Genomic DNA, 16,565 nt, shown 5'->3' with positions numbered 1-16,565 from the left:
ATTTTCTGATTTCGCAGGAGCTCCCTCATCAGGGCTGTGAATCCAAACGTCAGGATTAGAGGGACCTTGAACAATACACAAAGCAGCATGGGCCTTGTTCCTCTCTTGGAGGAGACCTCTGAATAGTTCTGCGTTGTCATCATCTCGTCCTATCTCCTCCGCTGGTTGTATGAAGTCCCCGTTACCAAACTGAGCGATAAAGTATGCTACCTGAGGAGGATTTAAAGCCTTGCATTCAGCCCTGGCTACAAAAGCCCAGTGCTCAGTAGGTGACAACTCCACCACTGTATTAACCACGTCTCTAGCAGTGTGTCCTCCGGCTGGTAATAGTAGCCAACATCCCCAAATAGCCTTGTGAGTAAACACGTATAGCTGTCCCTGTAGACTGTTCATGAGAGTGTCGTCCACTAAAAGGGGTCTATCATCCGACCCAATGAGGTCCGAGTTCAGGTCCTGATATCTAAGTGTGCCGTATCTTGCCCCAGCGCCCACACTGAATGATGCAGCCATAGCCCCAGCCCCAGCGACAATAGTGCCAGCACCAGCGGCTCCAACTGCAGCACCAGCTGTTCCAACTGCAGCGCCAGCAGCTCCAACTGCAGCGCCAGCAGCTCCAACTGCAGCACCAGCTGTTCCAACTGCAGCACCAGCTGTTCCTACTGCAGCGCCAGCTGTTCCAACTGCAGCACCAGCTGTTCCAACTGCAGCACCAGCAGCTCCAACTGCAGCGCCAGCTGCACCAAACACAGTGCTAGTTGTTCCTAGTATAGTGTTAGCTGTTCCCAGTATAGTGCTGGCTCCAGCAGCTCCGACTGCAGAACCGACTGCTCCAGCAGCTCCAACCGCAGCCCCGATTGCTCCGACTACAGTGCTAACTTCTGTTGCTAATGTTGCTCCTATTACTGCTGCCTCTGCCCCAGCAGCGACTAGGGCTGTCCCGTATCCTGCAAATACATTGACTACTGCAGGGATGATAAACGACATGACCTACTAATTTGTAGTTGCCGCAATCATAGGTTTATATTCAGTCAGTACGGACAAAGGACTGTCTCATTTATACAGCAAAACATTACGCACACTCTGGAAAAAGTTGAACACTGTACAACAGAAAACAACAATAAGACGATTTAGAACAAATTAAGATTGTCTGTTCGAGTAGAATGGCTGAAATCACTGCTAAAGTTAAACAATATTCTATGCAGTTCTATCATCATCTTACCCAGGTTGTTGATCACTTGCTTCTCTGTAAGAGGTGAGTAAAACAGAGCCGCGCACACTGCACAGCGCGCATTACGCACAGTGCGCTCAACGCACAGCGGGCACACTGCACATGGCTTGTTGCCCAAATTGCGCGGCTCTACAGGCAATCATTATCCTTCAACTAGTTTTATATGTACATGAACTTACAGTGAATTAAAAGCAGAAGTCTTGCAATGTCATGGACAATCATATTATACTAAAATTATTTTCAGTACTAAAAGTAAGCAAGTCCGTTAACACCACTAATATTTACTTATTTACTTATTTACTTATTTACTTATTTACTTATTTACTTCTTTACTTATTTACTTATTTACTTACTTACTTACTTACTTACTTACTTACTTACTTATTTGTTTGTTTATTTATTTATTTATTTATTTATTTATTTATTTATTTATTTATTTATTTATTTATTTATTTATTTATTTATTTATTTATTTATTTATTTATTTATTTATTTATTTATTTATTTATTTATTTAATATTTATTTATTTATTTATTTATTTATTTATTTATTTATTTATTTATTTATTTATTTATTTACTTATTTACTTATTTACTTATTTACTTATTTACTTATTCACTTATTCACTTATTCACTTATTCACCCCTCACTGTTACTAGTATGGCAACACAGAGACGGAACCCTCTGACGGGAGAGTGGATAATAGTGTCCCCTCACCGCATCTCCAGACCCTGGGGCGGCGAGAAGAGTAGCTCTACAGGACAGGTAACAATATTACAATCCCCGGGAATATTACTATTGATATTACAATCCCCGGGAATATTACTATTGATATTACAATCCCCGGGAATATTACTATTGATATTACAATCGCTGGGAATATTACTATTGATATTACAATCCCTTTACTATTGATATTACAATCCCTGGGAATATTACTATCGATATTACAGTCCCTTTACTATTGATATTACAATCCCCGGGAATATTACTATTGATTCGATGTTTTAGACTTGTCTTTGAAGCGAAACTGTGAATCATGCGTACACACCTCGGTTATTATCACAATGCTGGCAAGCATTACCGTCGCCCTTATATTCACAATACTATTTACCCCCTATACTATTATATCCCCTTTATTGATTTCCAGGCATTAAGACTCATCGAAAGTAGATCAGCAGGTACATTTTAGTTCAAAACATTCTAATTCAATGTTAAAGATGACAGGAATAAGAAATAGTTATATGGAGGTTTTTAAGAAATTTGCGCAAAATACGCGCCAGCATGTTATACGAAATTAGGTAAAAAACCCAAAATCGCCATATTCAGGTGCCTTAAAAACCATGTTAAAATTGAGTTAGAGATCTGAAACTTTGCAGGGCGTCTAGACCTTGTCCAAATCGACTGTAAAAAAAATTTTATGTTTCAGGAGTATCGTGAAGTGGGTTGTCTGGAACCCCTGTTTTACAACAGATTGTCGTGAAGATATATAATATATAATATAGACGCTTTTTGCAGTCAATTGTACTTGTAGCCTACATTTAAGTGTCCGTAGATTCGAAAGTATAAACGATACAGTCATCTCGAACCACAGGTTTTAAAGATAATCGTTTAAGCTTTAGTTTACATTGTATTGAAAAATAATTTAACGTCATCATCATCACTTGATGACGTCATCAAATTAAGTGTTTTAAAAACTTGATTTTTGACAAAGTAACAACTTTTCAAATCGATTTTACGCTATTAAGGAGTAATTTTATTCAAAATCTGAGGACATTTTCATCTTAGATAATTGTTCAAGCATTCCGAAAATCTACCGGAATAGTTTCCTACCTTGCTCCTTCATAAAGATATTTGCTATTGAAGTTAGTGCTTTTTTGAAGAATAATTTTATAAAAACACAAAAGTTGTGAATTAGTATTCTCTGGTGTTGGGTCATCCCTTGGGTTGTGGAGCTCAATTTTGCTTCTTAAAGGTGTAAATTGTGTTATAGGCTAGTTTTAAAGTTAAAAATCGAAAAGTTGCACACGTGGGGACTCGCCCAAATTTATTTAAAATAGCTAAAATCACTAAAAATTTTGATTTTCACGATTTTTATCAACTTTGGGAGTCCCGTTGTGATCCAAGTTCTTTTTGAAATCTTCTGAAACTTTGCATGCTTATCAAACTACATATTAAATACCACTTTGCAAAAATTTACGGTGATTCAATATTGTATGCGCACGCAACGTCCGCTCAAAGTTTGCACGTGCGAAAGGTGAGAATTTTGCTCATTCGTGATTTCGAATATATTCTGCTTTCCACGATATTTAAATGGCATTATATATGAATTTAATGCCAACTTGAATGAGTAAAAAGTGCCATATTCAGTCGGTTATCGACAGATATACCTAACTAAACACAAGGAAACGTTTTCAAAGGCAGAATTTCGAAATCGTCGGAATTACCTCCTTGTTAATGAAGTTTCGATTGTGTAAATTATCCTGACATTATAATCAAAAAGAGATGATATTTGACCAAAACCCATAATCATGGGTAGAGTGTACCGCTGCCAGTGTCTCTCTTTTCCAAACAAAAGGAAATGATATTAATTTGAGGAACCGTCCGCTAATGCAAATTGATACCGAGAATGAAATCGGTCGCTCGCTTTTCCCATTTAATAAGCTTTATTACAATTCGTAAGCCGTGAATGAATGGGAAAAGCGAGCGACCGATTTCATTCTCGGTATCAATTTGCATTAGCGGACGGTTCCTCAAATTAATATCATTTCCTTTTGTTTGGAAAAGAGAGACACTGGCAGCGGTACACTCTACCCATGATTATGGGTTTTGGTCAAATATAATATAAGTTTTATAAGTATGGTTTTACTACTAGTATTGCTCCCTGTCTCACCTTGTCTCAACTTTTCTTACTGCAGGGGTTCACTAAAGTGTCCAGTTATCTGTCCCCTGGTGCTGCAAGATCTAACGGCAGTGTTAACCCCCTCTACACCTCCACATTTGTATTTCCTAACGACTTTTCCGCGCTTGTACAAGCCACCCCTGGTGAGGAACCTGGCACAGAGCCAGGTGAGGAACCTGGCACAGAGCCAGGTGAGAAAGCTAGCACGTGTCCTGGCACAGAGCCAGAGGATGAGTTGTTCCAGAGTGAGCCAGCTGGAGGGGAGTGTCACGTGATGTGTTTCTCACCCCACTCTCACCTCTCTCTCCCTCTCATGAGACACGAGGATATACTGAGTGTTATCAGGGAGTGGATCAGACTCTCCGATCAGCTCAAATACAACCTTTACGTACAGGTAACTTGTCTGGTAACTGATTCGATTCGGAGCGGGTTTTTGGAAAATTTCAATAAAATTATTTGAACTATTCTGGTTCCTCAACGAATTTTACACAGTAGATTTTAGATGTCACTTCATTCTCATTACTTAATATAACCTCGCGACTCCCTCAGATATTCGAGAACAAAGGAGCGATGGTTGGCTGCAGTAACTCTCATCCTCACTGTCAAATATGGAGCTCTAGTTTTCTTCCTTACCTCATCTCTTTAGAAGACTCTCATCAGAGGGAGTACTTCTCCAAACACAACTCTCCACTTCTTGTACGTGCACAATATCACAAACACAACTCTCCACTTCTTGTACGTGCACAATATCACAAACACAACTCTCCACTTCTTGTACGTGCACAATATCACAAACACAACTCTCCACTTCTTGTACGTGCACAATATCACAAACACAACTCTCCACTTCTTGTACGTGCACAATATCACAAACACAACTCTCCACTTCTTGTACGTGCACAATATCACAAACACAACTCTCCACTTCTTGTACGTGCACAATATCACAAACACAACTCTCCACTTCTTGTACGTGCACAATATCACAAACACAACTCTCCACTTCTTGTACGTGCACAATATCACAAACACAACTCTCCACTTCTTGTACGTGCACAATATCACAAACACAACTCTCCACTTCTTGTACGTGCACAATATCACAAACACAACTCTCCACTTCTTGTACGTGCACAATATCACAAACACAACTCTCCACTTCTTGTACGTGCACAATATCACAAACACATCTCTCCACTTCTTGTACGTGCACAATATCACAAACACAACTCTCCACTTCTTGTACGTGCACAATATCACAAACACAACTCTCCACTTCTTGTACGTGCATGATATCACAAACACAACTCTCCACTTCTTGTACGTGCATGATATCACAAACACAACTCTCCACTTCTTGTACGTGCACAATATCACAAACACAACTCTCCACTTCTTGTACGTGCACAATATCACAAACACAACTCTCCACTTCTTGTACGTGCACAATATCACAAACACAACTCTCCACTTCTTGTACGTGCACAATATCACAAACACAACTCTCCACTTCTTGTACGTGCATGATATCACAAACACAACTCTCCACTTCTTGTACGTGCATGATATCACAAACACAGCTCTCCACTTCTTGTACGTGCACAATATCACAAACACAACTCTCCACTTCTTGTACGTGCATGATATCACAAACACAACTCTCCACTTCTTGTACGTGCATGATATCACAAACACAACTCTCCACTTCTTGTACGTGCACAATATCACAAACACAACTCTCCACTTCTTGTACGTGCACAATATCACAAACACAACTCTCCACTTCTTGTACGTGCACAATATCACAAACACAACTCTCCACTTCTTGTACGTGCACAATATCACAAACACAACTCTCCACTTCTTGTAATTGCACAATATCACAAACACAACTCTCCACTTCTTGTACGTGCACAATATCACAAACACAACTCCCCACTTCTTGTACGTGCACAATATCTCCTCCGCTAAGTTATTTGTTCTGTTTTTCGGACAACTTCACTATGATGAGTCTGGTATAATTGGTCCATCTTTACAAGTTTAATTAATTTGATTAAGCTCAATCACAACACGTATTGACTGACATTCCTGACTCATTTTAAATCTACTGATTCGATAGAATCTAAAATAATACATTGTAAACTTCTTAACACTTTAATATGCCTAAATTCCTCAGGTAAAGTACCTAGAAAAGGAGATGAGGTGTAAAAAACGGGTAGTAGAGGAGAGTGAATACTGGGTAGCTCTAGTACCCTACTGGGCCAAGTGGCCTTTTGAGCTCCTACTTTTACCTACCCGTCACGTGACAAAGCTCAGGGACCTCACCGAGGAGGAGGTGCGTGGTCTTTGCAAAGTTATTTAGTGCTATAGATACAACTCTTTTATTGTTATCAGTTGATTTGTAAGATATCATTACTAAGAAGATATTACCCTCAGGTACTAGACTTATCCAGTACAATGAAGAGATACCTGACAAGGTACGATAATCTGTTTGAATGTTCGTTTCCCTACTCCATGGGATGGCACGAGGCCCCCAACACTGCATCAGACTGCTCACATTGGCAACTCCACGCGCACTATTACCCTCCGTTACTGCGCACTGCTACTGTAAAGAAACACATTGCAGGGTATGAAATGCTGGCTCAGTGCCAGCGAGATCTTACTGCGGAGGACGCCGCGCAGAGACTTAAAGATTGTGATGCACTCGTACATTTCACGCAGAGGAATATTGACTAGCGTTATAATTAGTTAATAATTGAAAGTATTTCGTTATTTGAGGTTATAGGTGGTTATGTTATACTTTATTTTAAATTAATTACTTTTAACATTTTAGAATTTTTTATTGGACGACAATTTTGACACTTTAGATGGTTTAATTGTGTTTCAAATAACAACTAAGTATTTACAAATCAAATTAAGGACCTAATAACTGAAAGAGATACAATTCAATATCCTGGAGCCTAAACACCGTAACAAGATTAGTTTAAAAACAGATCCACAATTTAAATCCACCAGATAAGTTCCCCTAATCAACCTTAGTTGTAGTGCACGTACGGAACGTTCACTAACAATTTTCTGTACATCCGTTCACTAAAACTCATCTCATGTTCTGAACGTTATGGATAAATTACTAGTGGTGTTCAGTACGATTCACGTACTCTAGTTCGAAACGCACTATAATTCGACAAATTAAATTCGCCAGATATCACCCATGTCGTATTTCGGTACGTGTCGAACTAGAGTCCAGGTAGCGTACTCTAGTTCGACAAATAGTTTCTGCTTGTGATCCAATGGCTATTCCCGGGTCCTCATTATATTTATAGGATCACAGGGTTCAATGGCAGATTAAAAAATTTTCTGACATCTAGCAACCATGAACGGTTAGAAATTCCAGAACCTTTCAGTATAGTTTTAATTCTCCTGTTTTTCAATCAGTTCTGGTCTCTAGCTAACAGGAAATAGATCGATATCCGACTATTTTCGATTCAGCAGCCAAATCTCTAGACCAGTACTCGGTTACTAGTCGTTTGTGATAATATAAAGTATGGTATGTGGTTGATATTTATATAGCGTACTCAACAATCTAGATCTATAAAACGGAGTACGAGTTACTACGTTAGTCTTTTATCTCTCCGCTAAGTCTACAATTCTGCTAACTAACAATTAACTTACGAGTATGAGGACAATTAAATGTTCATAGATATGGAATATGGATTATAGAGATTACATTCACACATAATTGAATAGCATGAGACAAGTGGAAAGCAAACAAACGAATAGATTACAAGCTCGTAAAGGATCGTTGCTTGAGCCCGGAGATTTCAAAGCGCGCTTTGGTTCGACAGAGTCAAACCTAAGGGTTTGTCGAACTACAGTACGTGTCGAACTAGAGTGCGTGTTGAACTTGAGTACCTGTACCTTTAATAGCATTAATACTACTACAATTATACGATACGATACAATATTACCATTTTATACCTTATAAATTATTGATAATAATATTACCCTTTTAATCTTAATCTTTTGTGCACAGAAATAGGATTGCTTCATTTTGGGGAAATTAATAATTATCAGTTGGGGAAATTAAGATTTCAAAAAGTTTATTTTCATAATTTTTTGTTTTTGATAATCACTGACGTTCACTAAAAACGTTCAATAACGTGAACACTACAAAATGACTGGAACGTGCGTTCAGTACGTCAAAATCCACCGTTCACTACAACTAAGTAATCAACAATCCGAGAATCCTTTTCTTCAAGTAATACGTCTTGACACAACACGAAGTTTGAAGGGTCTATATCTACCTCTTAGGCAGAGATCTTGCGGGTATTGCCCACATTGAAAAAGTCGAGAGATTACAGCAAAAATAGTAAGGTCCCCGTTATCTTGATCCCAGTCCTGTTTTTCGTCAACCTTTTCTTCAAATTCTGGTAGATCTTCCTCTTGCATGTTTAGATCCTCTTTCAGTTCTGGCAGATCTTCTTCTTGCATGTTTAGAACCTCTTTCAGTTCTGGCAAATCTTCCTCTTGCATATTTAGATCCTCTTCCAGTTCTGGCAGATCTTCCTCTTGCATGTTTAGATCCTCTTCAAGTTCTGGCAGATCTTCCTCTCGCATGTTTAGAAGCTCTTCAAGTTCTGGCAGATCTTCCTCTTGCATGTTTAGATCCTCTTCAAGTTCTGGCAGATCTTCCTCTTGCATGTTTAGAAGCTCTTCCAGTTCTGGCAGATCTTCCTCTTGCATGTTTAGATCCTCTTCAAGTTCTGGCAGATATTCCTCTTGCATGTTTCGATCCTCTTCAAGTTCTGGCAGATCTTCCTCTTGCATGTTTAGATCCTCTTCAAGTTCTGGCAGATCTTCCTCTTGCATGTTTAGATCCTGTTCAAGTTCTGGCAGATCTTCCTCTTGCATGTTTAGATCCTCTTCAAGTTCTGGCAGATCTTCCTCTTGCATGTTTAGATCCTCTTCAAGTTCTGGCAGATCTTCCTCTTGCATGTTTAGATCCTCTTCAAGTTCTGGTAGATCTTCCTCTTGCATGTTTAGATCCTCTTTAAGTTCTGGCAGATCTTCCTCTTGTATGTTTAGATCCTGTCCCAGTTCTGGCAGATCTTCCTTTTGCATGTTTAGATCCTCTTCCAGTTCTGGCAGATCTTCCTCTTGCATGTTTAGATCCTGTCCAAGTTCTGGTAGATCTTCCTCTTGCATGTTTAGATCCTCTTTAAGTTCTGGCAGATCTTCCTCTTGTATGTTTAGATCCTGTCCCAGTTCTGGCAGATCTTCCTTTTGCATGTTTATATCCTGTTCCAGTTCTGGTAGATCTTCCTCTTGCATGTTTAGATCCTGTTCCAGTTCTGGCAGATCTTCCTCTTGCATGTTTATATCCTCTTCAAGTTCTGGCAGATCTTCCTCTTGCATGTTTAGATCCTGTTCCAGTTCTGGCAGATCTTCCTCTTGCATGTTTAGATCCTCTTCAAGTTCTGGCAGATCTTCCTCTTGTATGTTTAGATCCTGTTCCAGTTCTAACAGATCTTCCTCTTGCATGTTTACATCACCTATATCTATTCCGCTAACAGATCTCCGCACTGTCGAGATCTGCCACGGACAAGACTCATCCTCCTCTTCAAAATCTAACAGATCCTTAAAGCCTTTCGGTGGAGGCCTATTCATACTGCCTCTGTGGAGAGATGTTTTCAGGAACTTGGCGACATCTGGGTCATCATTGACTGCCGGTCTGTTACCGCTGTTACTAGAGGTCATTGGGGAAATAACATCTAGCACATCTTCATCATGCGACGATCTGATACCGCTGTTACCTACTTTAAAAGAGGAAGACGAAAGTTTGTCTTCTGTTATACTTATTAAAAGAGTCTCACTGTGTCCCAAGAAATCAATTGTATGATCGACCCACTCTTCTTCTGTTGATATGGGGACAGAATCTTCTTCAGATTGCGAGTTAAACTCCTTTACGTTGAGATCGTTATCAGAATCTGGGTTTTGGATCGGTTTTCGCCTTCTTGTTGTAGTGTTAACACGTCATGTGAACTTATCTCTTCAGGAGGTAGTGAGGAAGGGCTTCGAGTTATCTTTCTTTTACCGCTCGGAGAGCTCATAGGACCGATCGCCTCAATTCAATAACCTAGCAGTAACAACAAAACAGCAATTAGATATCAGCGTATAGAGTGGGGGTTATTAGACTTACGCCATTAGAAATTATACACATTCCTCATCATACAACATAGAATAAGAACGTCGCCCGAAATCTTTACATCGTCATATTATGAACGCTTTGTTGTGGTGGTTTATCAGAGCGTGATTGAGGGATGCATCTTAGTACTAAACTATTATCAGTAGGCAATGACTAGACGGAGTAATGAATCAAAATACAAAGACACATTTCTTTTTATCATGCGGAACGTGATTACAGCTGAAAAATGAGCAGCAGACACGAGTCACTTTTCTATGACGTCGAAATTCAGCAATTTTCAGTTAGAATAGATGATCGTGTCGGCAGTCGGCACATATTTTTATTGTTATGAAAGTACATGTTGGACGTTTGTGCAAGGTTTAATAACTAAGTATAGATATACATGGATGTGTAGTGGTTTATCTTATTCTCTCTCTTTATCTTATTATCAATAGACTTTAGACACGGTAAGACAGTTGGATCTGCAGACACGAGTCACTTTTCTATGACATCGGAATTCAGGGATTGTTAGTTTGAATAGATGATGGAGTCGGCACATATTTTTCATTGTTATAAAAAGATGTCTTGGCGCAAGTTTTAATAACTAAGACACGGATTCGTAGTGGTTTAACTTATTATTTAGACATGGAAGAGGGCCATCTTCAAGCTATTTAGACATTAAACACGGTATCTAATCAGGAAGTTATCGCCCTGTCTGTTAACTTGGCTCCCACTCGATCGGAAAATATTCCCAGTACTTCTCCATGAGTGATTTCTGAACTGAGGAGAAGTATACGATATATAATCATAATATATCCTAATGTAAAACATCTGCATCAATACAGTGGGCCAGAGGTATACTGAGGGCCCTTTTTTTAGTTAATGTTCTCACAAACTACAACCTTACATAAGGCGATCTTTGATCGAAATCTATGTTCCGTCGACTAATGGAAGAGGGCCAGGATTAGAGAAGAAGGTCCGGGTCAGATAAGATTGCCAGGGTCAGAGCTAAGATGGCAAGTACTGTTTTCCAAGTCTTGTCCTGTGAGTAAAGTATGTGTGAGAAAGTTTTTAATAAAATCATTGTATATTTATTTTTGAATTTAAAAAATCTAATTTGAGAATGAAGGTTAAGGAAATTTTTAATTAGCACTGTATAGTTTAAGATATTTATAGCTTATTATAACAATTGATACAAAGGCCATAATCTTTCACCAGCTCTCCAATATCCACCTTTAAGCTGCATTTTATATCCTAAATATAAACTAAATCATGTTTTAGTGTAGACTTTTTGTCACAACAAGACTGCAACCTATAGTAACAATTATAAACAGAACCTCTAATGTCTGCTAACAATTTTTCTTCTAGTCCTAATCTGAGCCTTGTCTCTAAAAACTTAACTGAACTAGCGTTTCGGTGTGTGCAAAAGCTTCCAGGCACGCGCATTCCTTGCCCCGTTAGTTACCTGTCCTTCATAAACCAAACTAGCAGTCAGGACAAAAAGTCATACACCAAATAAGCATTATATTTTATGAATTGTTTTACATCTTTTTATTCTGTAAAAATGTGCTAAAATTAAATTTCTTGTTTCATTGAAAATTTCTTGTTTCATTGAAGTACGTACGGTACGTACCTTTAAATTAGCTGTACGGTACGTACTTAATAAGGTAGGCTGAAAGGTACAAATCCAGTTGATAGCAATGGAAACAAAAACTAGACGGTACGTGCGCAGAATAATCCAGAAGTAGAAGAATTGGAACCTAATTACAAGTAGTAGTAGTGTAGTACCGGTTAAGAGCGATCCGGTACATAAATTTTCCTCTTAAATCTTTTATTGTTTTAACCACTGTGTTTATTTTCGACTTCTATCTCAAAAATTATGATGATCCCATGATGATAATACTAATCAAAAATTGCAAGTAATTCACTGAAGTTGATTCTAAAAATTTGAAAAAAATTGTACCTTACAGTGCCTGTACGGTACGTACCTTTAAAAGTAGCTGTACCGTACGTACTTAAAGCCCTGTACCGTACGTACTTGCCATCTAAGGGTCAGAGAAGATTGCCATGGTTAGGGAATAAGGCGAGGATCAGGGGAGAGGGTTATGGAAGAAGGCTTCAACCTTTACTTTGGCGAAGAGTAAAGTGCATCATGTTCTCACTGTTCACTGAAATGTAAATTATAAATGTAATTTTATTTCCACTGATCGCAAAAGTTGGTAACCACATCGGCGCATTTTCAAACTGGTTGGCTTGTTGCTATGACGATACGTATTATTAGTAGGTGTGGTAAAATATTAACTATTTAGATGTAAATTTAATTAATTCAACAGCGCACGTAGCTAACAGGCTTCCCTTATCAACTACAGTGTCAATTAGTGAAATACATTATTAGTAGTGTACGCCGCTAATTACTTCACACACAGCTGCAGTCTCTTCCGCTGCTAACTCAGCTGTATTGGCGCTGTTCTGTATTTGTATACCTGTTACACTCTTTCTTTCCGTTGTAGTTGTTACACTCTTTCTTTCCGTTGTAGTTGTTACACTCTTTATTTCCTTTCCGCTGTAGAGCGTGCTATCTGAAATTAAATTCAAAATTCGAATCATAAGTAAAATCTAAACCGATTAAACTTTTGAGCCACTCCAATTAAACGTACTAGCAAGAACCCGTATAACCCTAAAATGGTGTCAAGACTCAGGAAACTAAAATAATTATTACCTATTTAATTCGCGTTTTTGACACCACTTGGGGATCCAAATTTTGGGCTATAAAATTCCTACTCCTTGGCCTATTTTTTATTTTTTTCATGCTGATTTGGAGGCCATTAAAGCATTTGACCCAGTCAAAAAAGTTTCAGTTGTATATCTTTTACGGTTTTTGCGGAAAGTCGCGATAAAGTTGATGCCGCGGTGTCAATAAAATGGCACGGATAAACACATATATATCGTCTCGCTTTGTATATAGTAAGATTTAATACGCGAGCAATTACACTAAGCTGTGTATAGATTACACTCAATTAGATCCATCCCATTATAATGCTGTAATTACAGAAATTAGCAATAAGTTTCCTGTGTTTTGTTTTCAGTACCTACTCCACTTGGTTTATTGTTTACACTACTTTTAGTTTGTTTTTTACACTACACAAGGTTCCCGCCCCTTTAGTCCTATGTTTACACTACACAAGGTTCCCACCCCTTTAGTCCTATGTGTACAGTGTACAAACTCATTTAGACCTCTACAATGTAAACAGTCACCCCAACATTTCATCATCTACCTGGAATTGGCAACACAATTCGTTGAAATAAATGATTTCTTTTGTTTCCATTCCTCGTTGGTATGAAGTTGTAATTGTGTTTTCTCGCTGCTTGCACGTTAACGAACTGCACATGACAACCTTTGTAACGACGGAGGGGGGGGGGCGCCCTCTGTCCCCTTATATTCTTATATTAACTTACAATAATTAGTCTTGTGTATAAGCTCCGATGGGTATACTATCAAGCTGCCCTTCCATAGGCTAACTTAACAGATAATAGCTTTACCAGAACATTAATTACAAGGAAGTCGCCTTGTGAGCCCTATAATACCACTTATACAGGTCTCCAATACTATTACATACACACAGCAACATATATACCATGTCATTGATGTAAACAGTACACCAGTGTAATTGCTACTATAGGTTGCTGTGTCCTTAGTGTCCTTAGTGTTCCTACTTAGTTATTTGTGAGCCCTGCGCCATATCTCCGGCAGCTTAATTGGTTGCCTGTTTTGTTTTAAATATTTCCCTTATTGATTATTGTTGTTGATTATAATATTCGTTACATCAACATAATTTGTCAAGCAACTATTGATCTCATTGTGGCGTGATGATGATAATATGCCCATAATTACACTTATATGTTGAATACTATAGTTAATTATCCTTTATACGATTGCGTCTGTCTCAGTAGTGCGTCTGTCTCGCTACAGTAACTATACAGTAACTATAATTTTACTAAAATTTAGTGCTGGTTAATCAAGCAGCTTCATTTGATTGATAAACGGTTCCCTGATGTTGTGCTCTTTCCTTGGTTCTGCTCTCTGCGTTTCGTTTGCTCTCTGCGTTTCGTTTGCTTTCTAGGGTTTTGCTTCCCCGTGTTCTTAACTGTCATAGGCTTTCTTATTTCTAATAATATAAGCAAATGAATAAAAGCAATGAAGCCACCTAGGCTACCAAATAAAGGTTACCAATAAATGTTTATGAATTCCTCAGCACGGTGCAGTAGGACACACATATAGGACTATTCCACTGACACATGGCTTACTGTTATGTGGTGTGTCGTTTATTAAACCTTTAAACACCCCTTATTAAGTTATTACTTTACCTGGTTCACTTAAAAACTGATATATTGCGAGTTAGTCTCGTTATCGCTGGGTTGTTACACTTTTAATTTAACATGATTCTACTTCTCACTTAGTGTCTTCTAGTGTCACTTTTCTACTTTAAAATCATCCCCCTGACGTACGAATGTACTCTAGTTCCTCTAGTACTAAGTTCCTTTATAACTACTACTGCTGCTACTACTAGTACCTTGATGTCTGATCCTCCCTTTTATTGTTCAGATGCATCCTCAGTAAAAGTAGCGGCGATCTTATTACTTCCTCGTGATGGTAGACTGACAGGCAGCGCTCCCTTATTCTCACATTTAATTTAAAACAATTTCAGAATATTTTCCAGTATAATCACTTGAAAATTCCCGCATAATTGGTTAATTATAGGTCAATTCCCATGTAATTACGAGAGATGATCTAGTGATGTCATTACAACTACACGCCCTTACAACCAGGCTCATTACCTTGTAATATGTATTACAGCAGGTGTGGTATCTTGTAATACATTATGTAGTACAGCAGGTGTAGTATCTTGTAATACATTATGTAGTACAGCAGGTGCAGTATCTTGTAATACATTATGTATTACAGCAGGTGCAGTATCTTGTAATACATTATGTAGTAGGTACAGCAGGTGCAGTATCTTGTAATACATTATGTAGTACAGCAGGTGCAGTATCTTGTTATACATTATGTAGTACAGCAGGTGTAGTATCTTGTTATACATTATGTAGTACAGCAGGTGTAGTATCTTGTAATACATTATGTAGTACAGCAGGTGTAGTATCTTGTAATACATAATGTAGTACAGCAGGTGCAGTATCTTGTAATACATTATGTATTACAGCAGGTGCAGTATCTTGTAATACATTATGTAGTAGGTACAGCAGGTGCAGTATCTTGTAATACATTATGTAGTACAGCAGGTGCAGTATCTTGTTATACATTATGTAGTACAGCAGGTGTAGTATCTTGTTATACATTATGTAGTACAGCAGGTGTAGTATCTTGTAATACATTATGTAGTACAGCAGGTGCAGTATCTTGTAATACATTATGTAGTACAGCAGGTGCAGTATCTTGTAATACATTATGTAGTACAGCAGGTGCAGTATCCCCCTAACTCCCGCCCTCTCTGGACCCTGCGGGACAGTGTTTCAATACTGTTCACCACACTAGTGATCTGTGGGATTATACATTACTCCTCTTTAAGCCTGCACTAGGTTCTCTTTCAGTCTTTGTGTGTATTCAGTTGTTATGTTGTGGGGCACAATATTGTGGGGCACGACCCTCTTAAGATTCAATATATATTCTTACTCCAGCTGCTACATTATTACTGCGCTTTGTTTGTTAGGCGTGTTCCCATGATGTGTGTTTATACATTGTACACTGCTTACCCTCCCATCAGTTTATATACACAAGAGATATTGAGATATAATATACACTTCTCACTCCATCTCAAGATCCCTCGCGTTCTCTGAGTGCACTTCTCCAGTACTTGTCATGTGTCATATCAGCTTACTCTTCCAGCTTATACCTGGTATACCAACACTCTTTCTCTTCCAGCTTATACCTGTATAATTCCAGCACTCTTACTCTACAGGTGGTTTAATGATAGTCTTATAACCGACCAGTCATTATGATGCATATCTAATGAGCACATGTTGTGTAGAATAGGGCTCTTCTTTACTTCTAGCTAGTGTAATCTTTACACTGCTCTTGTAACGTGACATTAACGAGCGCTTCGTTTATATTTTCTTGTATAGCCCAAATTACGCACTCAAATGTAGAATATGTGGCCCCTTACAGAGTTAGGGGGGGGGGGCACATACAGGTAGGTAATTAAAGGGGCACATTATACACAGCGCATTATACAGC

The 16,565-nt window shown here is 38.5% G+C and overlaps 3 protein-coding genes across 4 annotated transcripts in view; 2 read left to right on the top strand and 1 right to left on the bottom strand.

The window, feature by feature from the left end:
- Positions 1–7,062, top strand: part of LOC134820034 (galactose-1-phosphate uridylyltransferase-like) — an 80,893-nt gene extending 73,831 nt beyond the window's left edge. Inside the window, exons 2-7 of one of the 2 annotated variants that reach the window (XM_063830214.1) lie at positions 1,889–1,994; positions 4,148–4,322; positions 4,359–4,525; positions 4,681–4,827; positions 6,308–6,466; positions 6,568–6,991. In XM_063830214.1, the coding sequence (XP_063686284.1) occupies positions 1,890–1,994; positions 4,148–4,322; positions 4,359–4,525; positions 4,681–4,827; positions 6,308–6,466; positions 6,568–6,867 (1,053 nt within the window). In that variant the 5' untranslated portion in view covers position 1,889 and the 3' untranslated portion in view covers positions 6,868–6,991. Of the gene's footprint in view, positions 1–1,888; positions 1,995–4,147; positions 4,526–4,680; positions 4,828–6,307; positions 6,467–6,567 lie in introns of both variants that reach the window. The other variant, XM_063830213.1, reaches the window with a different exon arrangement.
- LOC134820033 (uncharacterized) overlaps positions 1–16,565 on the top strand; it is a 40,143-nt gene that overhangs the window by 21,019 nt on the left and 2,559 nt on the right. The gene's annotated exons all lie outside the window — the stretch shown is intronic.
- On the bottom strand, positions 7,904–10,303 carry LOC134819841 (interaptin-like). The gene has a single exon (XM_063829992.1). The coding sequence runs from the start codon at positions 9,886–9,888 to the stop codon at positions 8,386–8,388; it is 1,503 nt and encodes a 500-aa protein (XP_063686062.1). The 5' UTR covers positions 9,889–10,303; the 3' UTR covers positions 7,904–8,385.

Source organism: Bolinopsis microptera, chromosome 8, assembly GCF_026151205.1.
Source record: "Bolinopsis microptera isolate Bmic1 chromosome 8, MBARI_Bmic_1.0, whole genome shotgun sequence".
NCBI lineage: Eukaryota > Metazoa > Ctenophora > Tentaculata > Lobata > Bolinopsidae > Bolinopsis > Bolinopsis microptera.
This window is presented reverse-complemented; position numbering and strand designations above follow the sequence as displayed.

Coding starts and splice junctions, on each gene's coding strand:
- LOC134819841 (XM_063829992.1), bottom strand. CDS start 9,888: ATGACCTCTAGTAACAGCGGTAACAGACCGGCAGTCAATGATGACCCA.